This window comes from Globicephala melas, chromosome 3 (genome assembly GCF_963455315.2).
Source record: "Globicephala melas chromosome 3, mGloMel1.2, whole genome shotgun sequence".
NCBI lineage: Eukaryota > Metazoa > Chordata > Mammalia > Artiodactyla > Delphinidae > Globicephala > Globicephala melas.
In genome coordinates this window covers 59742745-59758909 of record NC_083316.1, presented here as the reverse complement: position 1 = coordinate 59758909, position 16165 = coordinate 59742745, and the positions used below count along the sequence as shown (strand labels likewise).

At 42.7% G+C, this 16165-nt stretch overlaps 1 protein-coding gene across 1 annotated transcript in view; it reads right to left on the bottom strand.

Moving 5' to 3' along the window:
• The window catches only part of SV2C (synaptic vesicle glycoprotein 2C), a 240420-nt gene that overhangs the window by 18433 nt on the left and 205822 nt on the right, over nucleotides 1–16165 (bottom strand). The window contains exons 5-12 of the mRNA XM_030846089.2: nucleotides 14820–14953; nucleotides 14246–14335; nucleotides 9512–9622; nucleotides 8972–9060; nucleotides 5703–5861; nucleotides 2513–2646; nucleotides 805–1008; nucleotides 170–329 (exon numbers count right to left, since the gene is read on the bottom strand). Of these exons, the coding sequence (XP_030701949.1) occupies nucleotides 170–329; nucleotides 805–1008; nucleotides 2513–2646; nucleotides 5703–5861; nucleotides 8972–9060; nucleotides 9512–9622; nucleotides 14246–14335; nucleotides 14820–14953 (1081 nt within the window). The remainder of the gene's footprint in view (nucleotides 1–169; nucleotides 330–804; nucleotides 1009–2512; nucleotides 2647–5702; nucleotides 5862–8971; nucleotides 9061–9511; nucleotides 9623–14245; nucleotides 14336–14819; nucleotides 14954–16165) is intronic.

The window sequence follows — 16165 nt, the reverse complement described above, 5'->3', positions numbered from 1 at the left end:
TAAAGAATAAATGGAAGATATGAGTAGAGCCTACAACTTCATAAGCCAGAATTTTTTCTTTTGGATTTTTGCTTTTTGGGGGAAATGACAGTTTGGCTTGTTTGCTCTGACTTTTCAGTGGTCCTGTGGGGCTCAGAGAACCTCTTGCTGGAGGCCCATTTCCACATACCTCCGATCTGTAGGGTACAGCTCCACAGTGACCACATCAAGAGAGTTCCAGGCCGAGATGGTCAACCCATTGTACAGACACAGCATGCCTATCATCATGGATTCGCTGGTGCCAAACCAAAGGAAGAAACAGCTGATCCCCGAAAGCACCATAGAGCCACCTGCCAACGAAGCAGACACGGCTGGGACATTTCCTGTCATCTTAGTAGGGCAAAGACCCTCGGGGTCTTTGAGATCTCACAGCAAAACTGAATCCCAAGAGGAAGCCACAGCCTGGGTTCATAAAGCTCAGGTACAAGCGTGCTTACTTGTATGTATATAAGGTTTGCGTCTCTAACTACCTTCTGAACACAGCGAGCATGAAATACACATCATCAATCACTCAGCTATGTAAGTAGAAAAAGAGACATTAGTCACACATAATTAGTTTTTCAGTCTGTTAACTCACAGAAGCTGTTCAAATGAGATGTAATTAGACATATTTTACTAAAATTTAGTCCTAATGAAAGGTCTTAAGGGATTTCTCCTCATCTCTGTGGGATGCAAATCCTAGAGGGGTAGGGAGTATAGCAGGAGACAGGCTCCCTCTAGACTGCAAGGGCAGCTCTTGTATTTTACATGAAACCAAGCACATACCTAGCATCGTTAAGCGCCCGATTCTGTCCATTAGGAGAGCAGACACGATGTTCCCTGGCAACACTGCCAATGTCCCCAGGAAGTTGACAAAATAAATCCAGTAGGCACCATAGTCATCTTCAAAGGTAACGTAGCATCCTGTCTTGTTGTGCAAAAATGTGCAGTTTTGAAATTCGCAGTTAATGAATTTATATGGTTCAAAATCTGTGGACACAAAGAACGACAACTTATACTGGTGCGTGAGAGTCGCGCACCGAAAGCCTGCCGAGAACTCAGAACAACATCATGGTATTGTAGGCTCCTTGAGGGCTTCAGGGCCTGGCCAAAGCACAGGATCTAGTCTAGGACCCCGCATTACGAAGCAGCTGAAGGTAGGAATACTTCTGTTGAATAAAGGAATAAACTAAAGAGTCCAGTTATCCTCTGATTTCTTATGGTTGGTCATTGCTAATTACATGATTGCCTACTCCTTTATGATGTTACTTTCTTCTAATTATCATGTTACATAAGGACTACCATTAGAGTACTAAGGCTTCCATACTACACTTATAAAAATAATTTGTTTCAAAATGTGTATGAATCGGCCTTACTACTGCCATTTTACAGGGCTCTGAGGCAGCGAGAAGAAACAGGACCTTCCTTGGGTCCTTAAGGCTGAATTTATAAGAGAAGGCTCAAGTGGAGGAACCCACCGAGGAACCCGAGTCAGCCTCGTTGGAAGGTCACCAGCATTCGCTGCTGATTTTTTTTTTTTCTTGAACTTGGATCTAGCCAAAAGGGGCTGCAGATGATGCTGGGCTCTGCTAAAAGGCAGTGAGAATCAAAACGGTTGCTGTCCTCGCTGAACAAGATGCGCCTAAAAAGCTGGTCTTCTGAGGCTGAATGGGTTGGAAGACAGCGAGAGCACGGTTTAAACAAAGCCCGAGATCCCTAACTCCACTCTCACTTGGAGCTAGGCAGAGCTGGCTCCTGTCTGATCACCAAGAATGCAGGACTGGCAACAGGGTGGAGCTGATCCTCCTGCCAGTGTCGGGCTGTTATTCTGAACTCATGGGACAGACGGACCAATGTGTGTCGGTGGCAAGGCCTGGGCTTTGCAATCAGATGAGTCTGGGCTCAAATGGCAGCTGTTACTAGTTCTACAACTGTGGCCAAATTACTGCATTGTTCTAACCCTCAGCTATCGCGAAAATTAAACAAGGTAATGAGTGTCTAATAACCTGAGGTAGGAACCAGCACATAGTAGGTGTTCAATCAATGTTTGCTGCCCTTCCTCTTTTTCCCTGGGGAGTTTTCCAGGCTCCATTAAATGGACTGGACTAAAGACTGTATCTGATTGAGCATGTTTCATCCATCTCTGTAGATTTGAGTTCAGGCATGCTCACTTAAGCTAACGCCAGATTTTGAAATCAGGATGATCAAAACAAACGAACCACAGGTTAATTCTTTGCTTTAAAAATTATTCACCAGAGGATTTTGTATTTCCAACTTTGAACTCGGCAAGCTCCATCTGCGTTAAGTGTGACGAAGACAGTCAATACAAGCTCAGCTTTGATCCAACCCGACGGAGGGAGTCCGTTCATTTGTACTTCAACCTCCACTTCCCCCTTAAGCCTATGCCCACGCCTATCACCAAATGAGTATCACGTTTCTGCCAAGAACTAGGGCCTGTGAAGAGGCGCCAGGCAGGGTTAAGTGGCACACCTACCTGTGTTGTTAAAAACAGTATTAATAAACATGCAGTTCTTGAAGTAGGTGTTGACTGAAGTTACATCCTCAAAGGTGCAGGACTTAAAAACCGAATCTTTGAAAATTATGGATTTGAGCCTGATCCCTTCGAATCTGCCCAACACACAAAAAGATTCACATTGATGATTGTGTCTATCAGAGTTGAAAGCTAGGTCAAACAGATTTAGAGATGTGAGGTCCCACTAGGGACTCTCTTAATTATAAAGGACATTGGCTTCTGGATTTTCTAAGCTCCTAGCTTTCCCCCTTTTTCCTCATGCGGCCTGTCCTTTGGCTATCTCATTGCTCACCAATATTATTTTCTACCAGAAGAAGAGATGGCATTCAAAATAACTGCATTTAGCTTTTGGCAATGTTGGTAAAAGTTTCTGTAGGGTATATAGCTGAAGGTATTCAGTTTGGAGATTACCTGTGGCTACTGATTCTTTATTTTTCAATCCTATCCTCTTGTTCCTTCATACATGCCTTTATTTGAAAATTCTCTATTTGGGGTTAATAGCTCTAACTTGAGGATGTGCTTCCATGCTCACTTTTAATGAAAGTCTATTTCCCAAGCTGAAAACCCAAAGCTTCTTAATTCTAGTGTAGGGACTTCCAATTATCTTGAAGAGAGGATGGGAGAATCATTTATGTGAGGAATGATTGTCTTGGGGGTCAAGAAACTCACAGCTTACAGTCATTTCCAAGAATATTTTTTTTCTCATCGCTAAGAGGTACCAAGTAGAACGACCGTAGCCCTGCTTATTTTTGGAAATGAGTACAATGATGAAAGTTGCTCAGGTCCATTTCTGGGTGATGTAAAGGGGAAGGGGGAGATGATAATAGTCACAATGATCCTAACATCTCAGAAGAGTCTATGGCTCAGATATTCAGTGTTGATAAGGACCCTTGGGAGACATGGATACATATTCTCAGTGTGTCTCGGCAATTTATGAAGAGACTATGAATGTATACTTAGCCAGTCACCGAGAGGAAAATGCTTATTCACCTGGGGAAGAAGTTATTACACCAAATACCACTCTTATGAGAGCAGAAAGGGACTGATCCTCCCAAGCAAGTGAGCTGACTTAAAACAATTCACTATCGAGTACTCTGAAAATCATCCTCACCCTAACGTCGGACTGCATTTGTCCACTCAAAATGCACTAAGCGCCTATGAGACCAACCTCCTCAAAAAACAGTCTTATTTCAACCCTTACTCTAGGAGTCCAGAGTAAAACCATCTAAGCCATAAATCTATCTACTAAAGGAGGGTAAATAATGGCACATTTGAAGAAGATCACTACTTTTCTGAAGTGAAACTGAATTTAGAAAGGGGAAACAATTGTTTTTAATGGATACTATATGCACAGGGTACACACGGTGCAAAATTCAAAATGTTGAAAAAGGAAAAAGTAAGTCTTTTGTCTCCCATCCTCAAGCCACCTAGTTCTTTTTCCCAGGGATAACCACTGTTGTCAGTTTCCCGTATGCTCTTCCAGAAGCATTCTGTATACAGGGCGCTAGCAAACAGGACACTATTCTACCCCTTGCCTCGTTCTCCTCGGAGTCGACTTCGGAGGTCATTCCTTATCAGTATGTAAAGAATCGCCATTTTAGAATGTTGACTAGGAAAACTATTTTTAAAAAATGAGTTAGCTAGTGGTATTTCAAATTTCCCTGAAAGACAAAAAAAAAAAAAAAAATTTCTATCGCTTTCTAAAATAAATGTATATGTTTTAGAGGGATTTTAATACTATTAAAATTATTAATCATTACATCGCCAAAGTAAAAAATTTCTCCGTGATGACTGAATATCCAGCTTAGAACTTTTTATTAAAAATATGACTGTCAGGGGGCTTCCCTGGTGGCGCAGTGGTTGAGAGTCCGCCTGCCGATGCAGGGGACGCGGGTTCGTGCCCCGGTCTGGGAAGATCCCACATGCCGCGGAGCGGCTGGGCCCGTGAGCCATGGCCGCTGAGCCTGCGCGTCTGGAGCCTGTGCTCCGCAACGGGAGAGGCCACAACAGTGAGAGGCCCATGTACCACAAAAAAAAAAAAAAAAAAAAAAAAAAAAAAAAAAAAAAAATAGACTGTCAGAGGCACAAATATTAGAAATTTCTAATGGAGTAACAATAACTTTTAAGTAATTAAGTCAATTTTCATGCTAGAATTATAGAGCACTTGACTCTAAAGTTTCTGCGGAGAAGCAAGTACCGATTCGAGTCAGTGTTTTATGTGGGAGAGTGAAGGTCATCCTATGTGGATTAGGCCCCTCACTGAATTGCTCATCCAAACAACTACCTCCTGGTTGGTCACTCTCCTTTGCATTACACAAATCATAAGTATCCCACAGAATTATTTTTCATCTTTCCAAACTAGTTTTTGCCCAGGAAAACTTCGATCATTTATTTTTTTAGAGTTTTACTTTAATTTTGAAACTGGGAGAATTTCCTAAGAATGATATAAACCAACAGGAACTCATACCAGCAATTATTTGCTCAGATAACAAATAATGGGTAGAAATGAGGACCCTGTCTACCCCTTTCCGTCTCTGAAAAAATAAACCACAACCACCTTTGGAGTCACTTCTCTCTCCTCATCAAGAGGCGTTTCAGACTCCATACTCAAAAATGTCCTTTGCTAACTTATTCCATATTTTCAAAGCTCTTAACTTTGGGGAATCATTCCTATTCTCTAATTGAAACTTTTCCTGATACAACTTAACCCCAATTCTTGATTCAGCATAGTGGAGAAGGAAGGAAATCTGAAAAGTGGTCCCCTTTTCCAGAGATAAAAACAGGCATGAGATAACAGGGCAGATTTCCTCTCTGAGTTAGATAATGCTATAACCTATCTTATTTTCTCATAATCTTCACTCTTCTCTTCCATAACTTATTTTGCTTGCTTTCCAAGACCTCTCTGAATTTTCTTTTCATACCAGTCAATTCCATTTCTTTATCAATATGAAGCAGCTCAGTTTCAGAAGTAGTTATAACTGATATACGTGGACCTTTTCTTTAAAGGCCATTTGGAAGTATTTAAATTCAGTCTGAAAATGACTACATGTACAAACTAAAAAAACTATTCATATTTTAGTGCCGTGAAGGCTAATAAGAAATACATTTTTGAGACCAGGTAGGAAGTGAAATGATTTAAAAGTTTCCGGACCTGCCGTTGTCCCATTCCAGTCCAGAAACAATCTTATTTGTCGTTGTAAAGTTAGTCGTTAAATTTGAAAATTTTCCTGTCGGATCATCTACATCTTTCAACACACTCGACTGCAGATGTTTAATAACATCAGGGAACCAAATGGATAAACCGTAGTACCTGCAAAGACAAAGAAATGTGAGTTTGTAAAGGTGCCGACAACCCTAGCGGCCATGACCATCTCCCTGTCGTTTTCAGAGAGGTAGTGGTTTCTGGAGAAGCACTGCTGAGTAGGACCCGCCTCCTGTAGCATTATGAACCGTCAAACAGTAATCTCACTGGACCCTCCTCATCACAAGTCTGCAAAAATCACGCTAGAGGGATGGCCTGGGTTTCCCTGGAGAACCGCAGGTCTGTAATTCCTGAACCCTTCCTTTGGGAAGAGACGTGCATAAGAACCCCATCGTACACCAGCACATGGCATCCTGGCCCTAATGTTTTTCTCATCCCCGTAGGCTGCACTGAAGGACCCCATCTCCTAGTCTGGAGCTACAAACTCCTGGGGTCCCCAGACTGTGAGGGTCCTTAAAGAATGACCTCTTTATTAATGGACAATCTTTCTTGGTTCCTACACTACTATGGTACCGCTAGCCTGGGGGCAGAGCCCACGCTCAAAGAAGTTCAAGGCTGGAAAAAAGGTCATTTAAGTTATTCATTGGAAAAGCCAGGTTACTGCCCACTTTCTGCCTCTTGCCTCTGGTGTGCTATTCTAACAGCTTACAGCTCAGTCATACAGCTGTGACCTTCATAACAGCAGCCACTAACCACATGCGGCTACTGAGCAGTTAAATGTGACCAGTCTGAATGAGATGTGCCATGAGTATGAAACACCAGATTTGAATACTTATGGGAAAAAAAACGTAAAATTAAGTTGCTAATCACTTCATATTGATTAAATGTCAGAATGATAATATTTTGGACAAAATGAGTGAAATAAAATGTTATTAAAATTTGTTTCACCTGTTTCCTTTTCCTTTTTTTTTTCTTTAAATGTGGCTGCCAGAACATTTAAAATGACACATGTGCCTGACATTATATTTTTACTGGACAACGCTGCTCTAAACTGGTGGTTCCCACCCAAAGCACGGTCCCTGGGCCAGCAGCATCAACATCACCCGGGAACTTGTTAGAAACGCAGACTCTCAGGCCTCATCCAGACCTGCTGAATCAGAAACTGTGGGATGGAGTCCTTCGTGTAAGTCTTCTGATGCACACTCAAGTTTGAGAACCACTGCTCTAGCTTATCCCTAGTTACATTGAGCTACACAGGGAAAGAAGCAGTCATGAGCATAACTTTTGCAGGTAGATATGCTAGGTTTGAATCCTGGCCTTGCCAGTCACCAGCTGTGTGATCCTGGGCAAGTTATAAAAGCCTCAGTTATCCCCCCATCTCTAATATCGGAATGATGATAGTACCCACCTTCCTGGGTAGTTGCTTGGATTAAATGGAATGCCAAGTACCTAGCACATAGCGAGTGCTCAAAAGACGAAGTTGTTTTTTTTTTTTTAATAAATTTATTTACTTAATTTATTTATTTTTGGCTGCGTTGGGTCTTTGTTGCTGCGTGCGGGCTTTCTCTAGTTGAGTCGAGCGGGGGCTACTCTTCGTTGCGGTGCAAGGGCTTCTCATTGCGGTGGCTTCTCTTGTTGAGGATCATGGGCTCTAGGCGCGCGGGCGCAGTAGTTGTGGTGTGTGGGCGCAGTAGTTGTGGCTCACGGGCTCTAGGGCACAGGCTCAGTAGTTGTGGTGCACGGGCTTAGTTGCTCCGCTGCATGTGGGATCTTCCCGGACCAGGGCTCGAACCTGTGTCCCCTGCATTGGCAGGCGGATTCTTAAACCACTGCACCACGAGGGAAGCCCCGTAGTAGGCATTTAATACTCGTTAATTTTCAGCCCTCTCTTCCTTCATAGATCAATTTTTTTTTAGAACTTGAGTGGGAGTTACTTTACATGTTCTAAGTCAACCCTGTCAATTTAGAAATAAGGAACTAAAACTTGGTAGTGTCCCCAAGTCACACAGCAGAACAACCCCTACCTTCCTGGTCTCTCCCTTTACTACAACACACAGCACTGGGAAAGGCTGGTCATCTGCGATCACTCACTGGTTTTCATTTAGGGATGTTAAGACATGGAGCTTGCAGCATAAATATTGGGCTCTACCAGAGCCTATTGACCTGAAAGTGTAGGGTATTATCTACCTGCCTTTAAAGAACAATAAATTAGGCAAAAATCGAGTTGTATACACATATTCTAAAGTGAGTATGTCAACCATTTGCAACAAAAATTCTGAAATGTTCTCCCTACCTCCTGTTTTCTTAGAATACATTTATGGTGGTTTTATTTATTGAGCACTTATTATGTGCCAGGGCCATATATCCGTGAGCAAAACAGTTTAAAATCCCTGTTCTCACAGAACTTCCAGAGGAGGAAGACAGAGCTTTCTTTATTCTTTAAAGAATGGAGGGCTTCCCTGGTGGCGCAGTGGTTGAGAGTCCGCCTGCCGATGCAGGGGACACGGGTTCGTGCCCCGGTCTGGGAAGATCCCACCTGCCGCGGAGCGGCTGGGCCCGTGAGCCATGGCCGCTGGGCCTGCGCGTCCGGAGCCTGTGCTCCGCAACGGGAGAGGCCACAACAGTGAGAGGCCCACGTACCGCAAAAAAAAAAAAAAAAAATGGAAAAGCTTTTTGTCTATTAGAAGATGATAGAAGGTACGATGGGGAATAATAAAGCTGAAAAGGGGACCGGGAGTACTGAGGGGCTGCAGTTTTTAAAAAGGTGCTTCGGGAGGTATCATTGAGAAGGTGACACACCAGGAAAGACTCAAAGGAGGAGAGGAGATGAGCCAGGCCATGTCCGGGGGCAGGACTAAGGCCCGAGATGGAACATGTTCAAGAAAGTTCTGACACATTTGAGGAAGAGCAAAGAGGCCAGTGGGCTGGGGCCGCGCCAGTGAGGAGAGGAGGGTGGAGAAATCATGGGGGCAAACCATTCGCGGGCTTATCGAACTTTCCAGACACTGTTGGTTTTGCCACCCCCGCTTCTTTATGACAACATAAATTAAATGACTGGGTGATAAAAACTGTAATTGCCAGCAAATGGAAAATGAAAAAAAAAATTCTTTCGTAGAGGTTAACAGCATCAAACAGTATAAGAAGAAAAGCAGCGTGGTTGGGAGTTACAGTGTGGAAATTTAAAGATTTCACTCACCAAGAATTTAGGCATCACTTACCCAAAGGACAGCGTGAACCAAACAATCGTAAGCTTTATGGTATTGTCCTTGACTGGGTAGGTGAAACAGCTCATAAAAGTCAACCAAATCTGTGAAATATTAGAGAGTTAATTTTCTTAGGCAGTTACCTAGTCAACCGCATTTCCCAACCTCCTCCAACAAATTATAAAAAATGTTGAGTTTTCTTTGGGCTGGATTCATTTGAACTTACAGTGTAAAAGCTAAAGGCTATAGGAACCCAAATTTTTGGTTTCTGGAATTTTTATTTATCAGCTTCCAATGGACAAAGTAACTCAAGACATCAGTGTACCCCATCACTGCCAGGACTCCTTGCCTAATACCTTCCCTCCCCAAAGAGGGAATGTCTTGGTAACCCCGCTAATCCCAAGGGGATCCTATTACCTGGTCCTACTCTAGGAATCGGGTGTCCTGGGCAGAAGGGGGAAGAACCCCATTCACGGGACAGATTGAGTCAATCCTGTTTCTGACTAACCTCAAGTACCAAGTTGGCCAGCAAGTCAGGATGGGCTTGTTACTTACTCCATACAGTTCTGTGCGGATCCGAACAAAACACCTCCTGTACCATGTTCCTGTGTCACTCTCGATTTCGATCAGCTCATCTATTTGTCTTGGGGTTTTGATTCTGTTTACCTGTAAGGAGCAACAGAGGGCAAAGTGTTGAGTTCTCTTCTCTGAAGTTGGCGGAGTTTAGGCTTACAATTTGTTTTTAAAGGAGTGAAAGCTGACTCCAACAAAAAGGAAGCAGGTATTTGATACACAAGCAGGTATCCATACATATATGAGACCACTGGTGTAAGTACAGAGACTCAAAAGAACTGAATAAAGAATGAATGGCGAAAAAAAAAGAACAAATGGAAGGGAATACCATGAAGAAGAGGGGGAAGAGTAAGTAGTAATGGAATAATATGAAAACAAAATACCCTTCTCTGAATCACTAGTAAAAAGGCACACATTAGGGGGTTGGGGAGGGATGGATTGGGATTTGGGGATTAGTAGAAGCAAACTATTATATAGAGAATGGATAAACAACAAGCTCCTACTGTAAACACAGGGAACTATATTCAATATCCTGTGATAAACTGTAATGGAAAAGAATATGAAAAAGAATGAATATGCATGTATAACTGAATCACTTTGCTGTACCGCAGAAATTAACACAAGATTGTAAATCAACTGTACTTCAATAAAATAAATTTTTTAAAAAAGGCATACATTAGCAGATTAAACATCCAGATAGATTCGCTTCTAGATTAAGAACTACTTTGCTTAGACTAAAATGACTGAACACACTTTTCTTTGGAATCTGCTTATTTGATGAATTTGGCCCCTAAACATAGTTCTTAAAGCTTTCCCATCAAACTTCCATTCTTAGAGCATCCCTGTGACCCTTGCTTCCTTCTCCCACAGCCCCTGAGAGTGCCTGGTCAGCAAGTACCCGCAGGTGACCATGAGGTGAGGTCCAGTGAATGAGCTTCAATTACAAGCCTCAACACGGACTCTTCAAGGTTAGAAGGGGAAGAAATGATGGAGGATCAGCCTGAAGCTGTATCCATGACTTAAACTAGCCTCCTTTTGCTAAGGAAAAGAACGAAGAGTCAGGAGAAGCAATGCTTCCAACACAGAGAATGAAACCTGAAAATAGAGAGAGAGAGAAAAAAAAGCATGGTTCCTTTGTGGACCTGTCCCATCTGACCCTTTCAGTCAACATCTAACTGCTGTTGATACACCTGAGAGAGGACACAGGAATGTGTACACATTACCCTGCCAGGGATAACTCCTGAACAGATCTTTCTGGAGAGTCTGCCAACATCCAAAGGAGCACTTCTATCATGAGACTCCAGCTGCCAAGACTGGCTTTTGACAGAGGTGATTTGGGGACCCTCAGTATCTTTCAAATTACACCAGGTGGGCAGTAGCCTCTTCATGGCTATGTAAACAAAGATGTCCATATTTAATGACAATAATGTCTGAGTTAATGTCTGGGATTCCAAACAGAGTCAGCTCCAAATCATCCATGTAGGCATTATTTTGTGATATTCCAGAATTCCTTTTTTTAAATCACAGGGGTATTCTTCTTCTTCTTTTTTTTTTGTTTGTATTTAATGAAAGATTCATCAAATTCTACAGTGCTTTACAGTTTTCAAAAGTTTCACACAAGTGATTTCATATAATCCCATAATAACCCCTTTCTTTCTCCTACCCCTATACTGCCCCTCCTCCTTTAACTCTCCCCACTGGTAACCACTAGTTTGTTCTCTGTAGCTGTGAGTCTGTTTCTGTTTTGTTATATTCATTAGCTTGTATTTTTTAGATTCCACATATAAGTGATATCATACAGTGTTTGTCTTTCTCTGACTTATTTCACTTAGCATAATGCCCTCCAAGTCCATCCATGTTGCTGCAAATGGCAAAATTTCATTCTTTTTTTATGGCTGAGTAATATTCCATTATATATACATACCACATCTTCTTTATCCATTCATTTGTTGATGGACACTTAAGTTTCTTCCATACCTTGGCAATTGTAAATAATGCTGCTATAAACACTGGGGTGTATGTATCTTTTCAAATTAGTGTGTTTGGTTTTTTTGGATATATACCCAAGAGTGGAATTGCTGGATCATATGGTAGTTCTATTTTTAGTTTTTTGAGGTAACTCCATACTGTTTTCTACATTGGCTACCCCAGTTTACATTCCTTCGAGCAGTGTACGAGGGTACCCTTTTCTCCAAATCCTCGCCAACGTTTGTTATTTGTATTCTTTCTGATGATAGCCATTCTGACTTGACATATTACTTTTGGGAGGCTTCTTCTCCACTCATCAATGTTTGTGCATTCTTTCATTGGCACCCATGGGGAGCCAGGCCTAGCACTAGACCCTGGAGGTGCAAACATAAAACATCACACCATCCAAGCAATTACCATACAAATTAGAAAGTACTCTAACGGAAATCTATATCAGATGGGAGAGACATATTGTACAGAATACCCAAGTTGACCTGAGAGTGAGAAAAAAGCCTTCATGGACTGTGGAATTTGAGTTGGAGCTTATGGAAAAGTATGTCATTTGCCATGTGTGTCAACTACTTGAAGGGCATTCCAAGTGGGAGGAATATCATGTGCAAATGTCCAGGGGTGTGAGAGAAAAGAATGTATTGGAAACTACATAGCATTTGCTATTCCTGAAGAATAGTGCAAGGGCAGAGGGCAGTGAGTAAGGAGGGCTGAAACAAATCAGTGGCAGGAAGGGTGGAAAGGTAAGAGACAATAATGAGAGATATTTAGGATGGCGGATAATAGGACACAGTGATTTCTTGGACATACTGGAGATAAAGAAAGAAATAGGATAGTTTTCGGGGCTCTGGTTTGGGTGGTGCTGGTGGTACTTGCTGATAGAATTTTGGACAAGGAAGAGGTTTGGAAACTCTTAAGGTGAGAAGTTCAGATTTAGAAATTCAGAATTTGAAGGGCCTATGGTACATAGGAGTATGGCCACAAAGACCTTCAACATGTACGTCTGGAGCTCAGGAGATTTGCCCATTAGGAGAGAGAGATCTAGGAAGTAGCTGAGATAAGCTAAGGAGAGTGTGTAGGGTTAAAAGGGAAGTTAGCTGCAAATAAAGCCCTGAAAAACAATATTTCAAGTAGGCACATAGGAAGAAAAGCTTAGAAAGGAGAGAAGGAAGGCATGTGAATTCACTGTATTGTATCAATAGATATAACAAGGAAAAAGACAAATGTGTCATGGTGGAATCATGTCATGACTTTGAAAGTTACATATAAATGACTTTGAGATTACCCATTCTTTCAGAGTGTTCCCACCTTATTCCCACTTAACCTTTATACAGTAATATTAACGTGGATGACCATGAGTGAACTTGGTACCTCAGACCTTCTGGAAGAAAAAGCAGGTTAGCAGGGCAATGAGGCCCTACAGAGACACCTTCTCAGAAGTCTTGGGTAAAGGGTTTATCCTCATCTAGCTGAGAAGGGTTAGGGACACTGAGTATCTAAATAACATCTCAAGATTCTTCTTGCCTTATGATCCTTTAATTTAAAAATATTCTTGGGGCTTCCCTGGTGACGCAGTGGTTAAGAATCCGCCTGCCAATGCATGGGACACGGCTTCGAGCCCTGGTCCGGGAAGATCCCACATGCTGCGGAGCAACTAAGCCCGTGAGCCACAACTACTGAGCCTGTGCTCTAGAGCCCACGAGCCACAGCTACCGAAGCCCGCACACCTAGAGCCCACGCTCCGCAACAAGAGAAGCCACTGCAATGAGAAGCCCACACACTGCAACAAAGAGTAGCCCCCCTCGCCACAACTAGAGAAAGCCCGTGTGCAGCAACAAAGACCCAATGCAGCCAAAAAAATAAATCGATAAAATAAATCAATTTTAAATAAATAAATAAATTTATTTAAAAAAAATTTCTTGGATTCCCTGGTGGTCCAATGGTTAAGACTCCATGCTTCCACTGCAGGGTGCGCGGGTTTGATCCCTGGTCAGGGAACTAAGATCCCGCATGCTGTGGGATTCACCAAAAAAAAAAAAAAACAAAACTTTTCCTTTATTGCTAATTTACTCAAAAGAAGGGCCTAGTCAAAGGCTCCCAGGGCCTCTGTGGAAGACATCCATTATTGATCTTCATTTCTCCATTACACTGCAGAAAAAAATTTTATTAATTGAGAATCTGTGATAATTTGAACAGAGGCTAGACTGAAGTCTATCTTCACACTATGAAAAATCCATTTCCTATTAAAACATGAAATGAATAAATAAGATTTCAGGGGACTGTTTAATCAGGAACTATTTGACTTATTTTAAGAACTATAATTGATATTGTTTATAAGACACTGAAGATCTTGCTTATATCCCCTTTAAACCTATTTTAGACAAAACATTTTTTGTCTATGCTGCATATATCAAAGGATTTAAAAACCACTGTTCTTTTTTATTTTGGTGGAGGTGCTGGGGAAAAAAAAACATTGTTCTTTCCAAAAAATTCCATGCATCCAATTTTCATTAGTTTAGACTAGTTTTCCCGTTGAGAATAAATTTTGTAACTCGAGGATGGAAGAACATTCCACGCAGAGGGAACAGCACATACAACAGTAGCACGGCAGGCATAGGTAAAATGGCAAGTATGAAAGACGAGCGGCTGGTGCAGCGAGAGAACAATTTACAACCAGGCCTTTTCAGAAAAGGTTTCTCGACCTCTGGTGTGGAGGATTCACTGAGAAGCAGTACTCACCGTGAAGACTTTCTCAGGCTGACCCCGTGCTCTCATGTTTGTGTCATGAATTAACTTCAGAATCATCCAGGCTTCATCATGTTTTCCAACCTAAGAAATATGAGTAGACAGTGAAGGGCCAGGAGGTGAAACACACATACTCCCTGATTTTCCAATAACCATGTGGTAGTGTCAGATCCAATTGGGTGTAACAGTGCAAATGCATTTAGGTTCGTCCCACTGGAACACACAGGCTACTTGGATATCCTGGAGTGCATTAGCAGCTCAAGGGATGTGCCTCTAACCAGACATAGCAGCTTTGGATAGTAAGGTCCATTTATAAAACAAGAAGCCACATTCTCTTCGTTGAGGGAAATGAGTTGCTTGAGGAGGAACGTTAGTGCTTTCTGGCCACGAGGCAGCTTTTTCACATGCTGGTTGTCGAAAGCATGACCCCATGAAACCAAACCCTCCATGGTTCCGTCGTAGGAAGGAAAAATGTACCAATGAAGAGGCAAACATACTTTCCTAGAATTTGAAGGGACTCGTTCCACTGTATGCAGTTTCTTTGAGTATTTGTAATGATGAGCGTTACCTCCAACAAGAACCGTGGGCTTTCAGGCATGAACGTGAGGGCCACCACTGAGCAGACGCAGGGGAGGGCGCAGACGATGATGAACACACGCCAACTATGAAACTCGTAGGCGGACCCCATGTTGAAGCTCCATCCTGGAAAAGGAAGACAGGAGGGGTGAGGAGAGCCCTCTCCAGACTGCCTGCTGGGACAGCGAGGTCCCCACGTCACTGTGAGTGTCCATACCTCCAAATGATTCACAGTCAGATCTTACCACCCCCAGAAGAACGAGCTGATATGGGCATCAGCCACAGTGACCAGTTCAGCTTGAAGACGGCCAACAGCAGTGCTGGGAAGAAAAATGCTTGGAATCAAAGGGGTCTGCACCTACGGACGCGGTGTGTTTCTGAACAACCAAACTCCAAAGGCCAAGGTAAATGAATTTGGGACAGTGCTTTTTCCAACAGAGCCCTGGGCTGGGTATCTTCTGTCTCCAGCAGACCACTCTGCACTCTTGTCTCTGCTGTGTGCCAGGAAATGGCCCTCTATGGACCATAGCAACTGGCCCCCTTGCCCACCAGCTTCCAGTTGGGTTTGAATAAAGGAAGCACTGGCAGGAGAACAGAGGGTGGCAGCAGGGTGCAGGATATTTATTCCCCTTGCTTCCCTTCTCCCCTCCTCCTGGCTGCGTGGAGGTTTGACAGTGGGTGTGCTCACCCCCTGGAAGCTTCTCGTGAAACCACAGCTCTTGTCAGGTTCTGGCAATCTCTGTCCCTCCTTGCCCTTTGAGGCATAGTGGGCACAGGATGCCCTTCTGCTACTAGCTCCGAGGTACTTTATTCTTCTGTACTGGTTTCTCTTAACTGTTCCCATGCAGCTCTTTTCAGCGACCCCCTCTGAGGGTGTCACTGGTTTCCTGCCAGCATGCTGACCAGTGCAATGATTAAGAACTGGCATTTGCCAATCTTTCCCCACGCACATGCCATACACTAGATCAAGAGAATTTTAAATTTCTGAACAGGTTTTTATTATAATATAATGAAAACAAGCAAACAGGATACCGATGGAAATCTCTCAAGAACTAAAAGAAAAGCAATATTTGAATGAATGTAAAATGGTTGAAAGCAAAATTCCACCATGACTCTAAAGGAGAAAGAATGAAGCATATCAAGTCTAATTGAAAACAGAGAAGAGATTGATGGAGGCATAGATGAATTATGTGAGGCAAAATTCTAATTTTTGCAATTCTTGGTATTTAGAAGGCTGCTGTGAGCAAAAGTCAGATAGTCTACATTCCATCCCTGGGAGACTAGTATAATTATTCACTGTTTGCACAGGAGCCAAGTGGGATTCTGGAGGTGCCATGA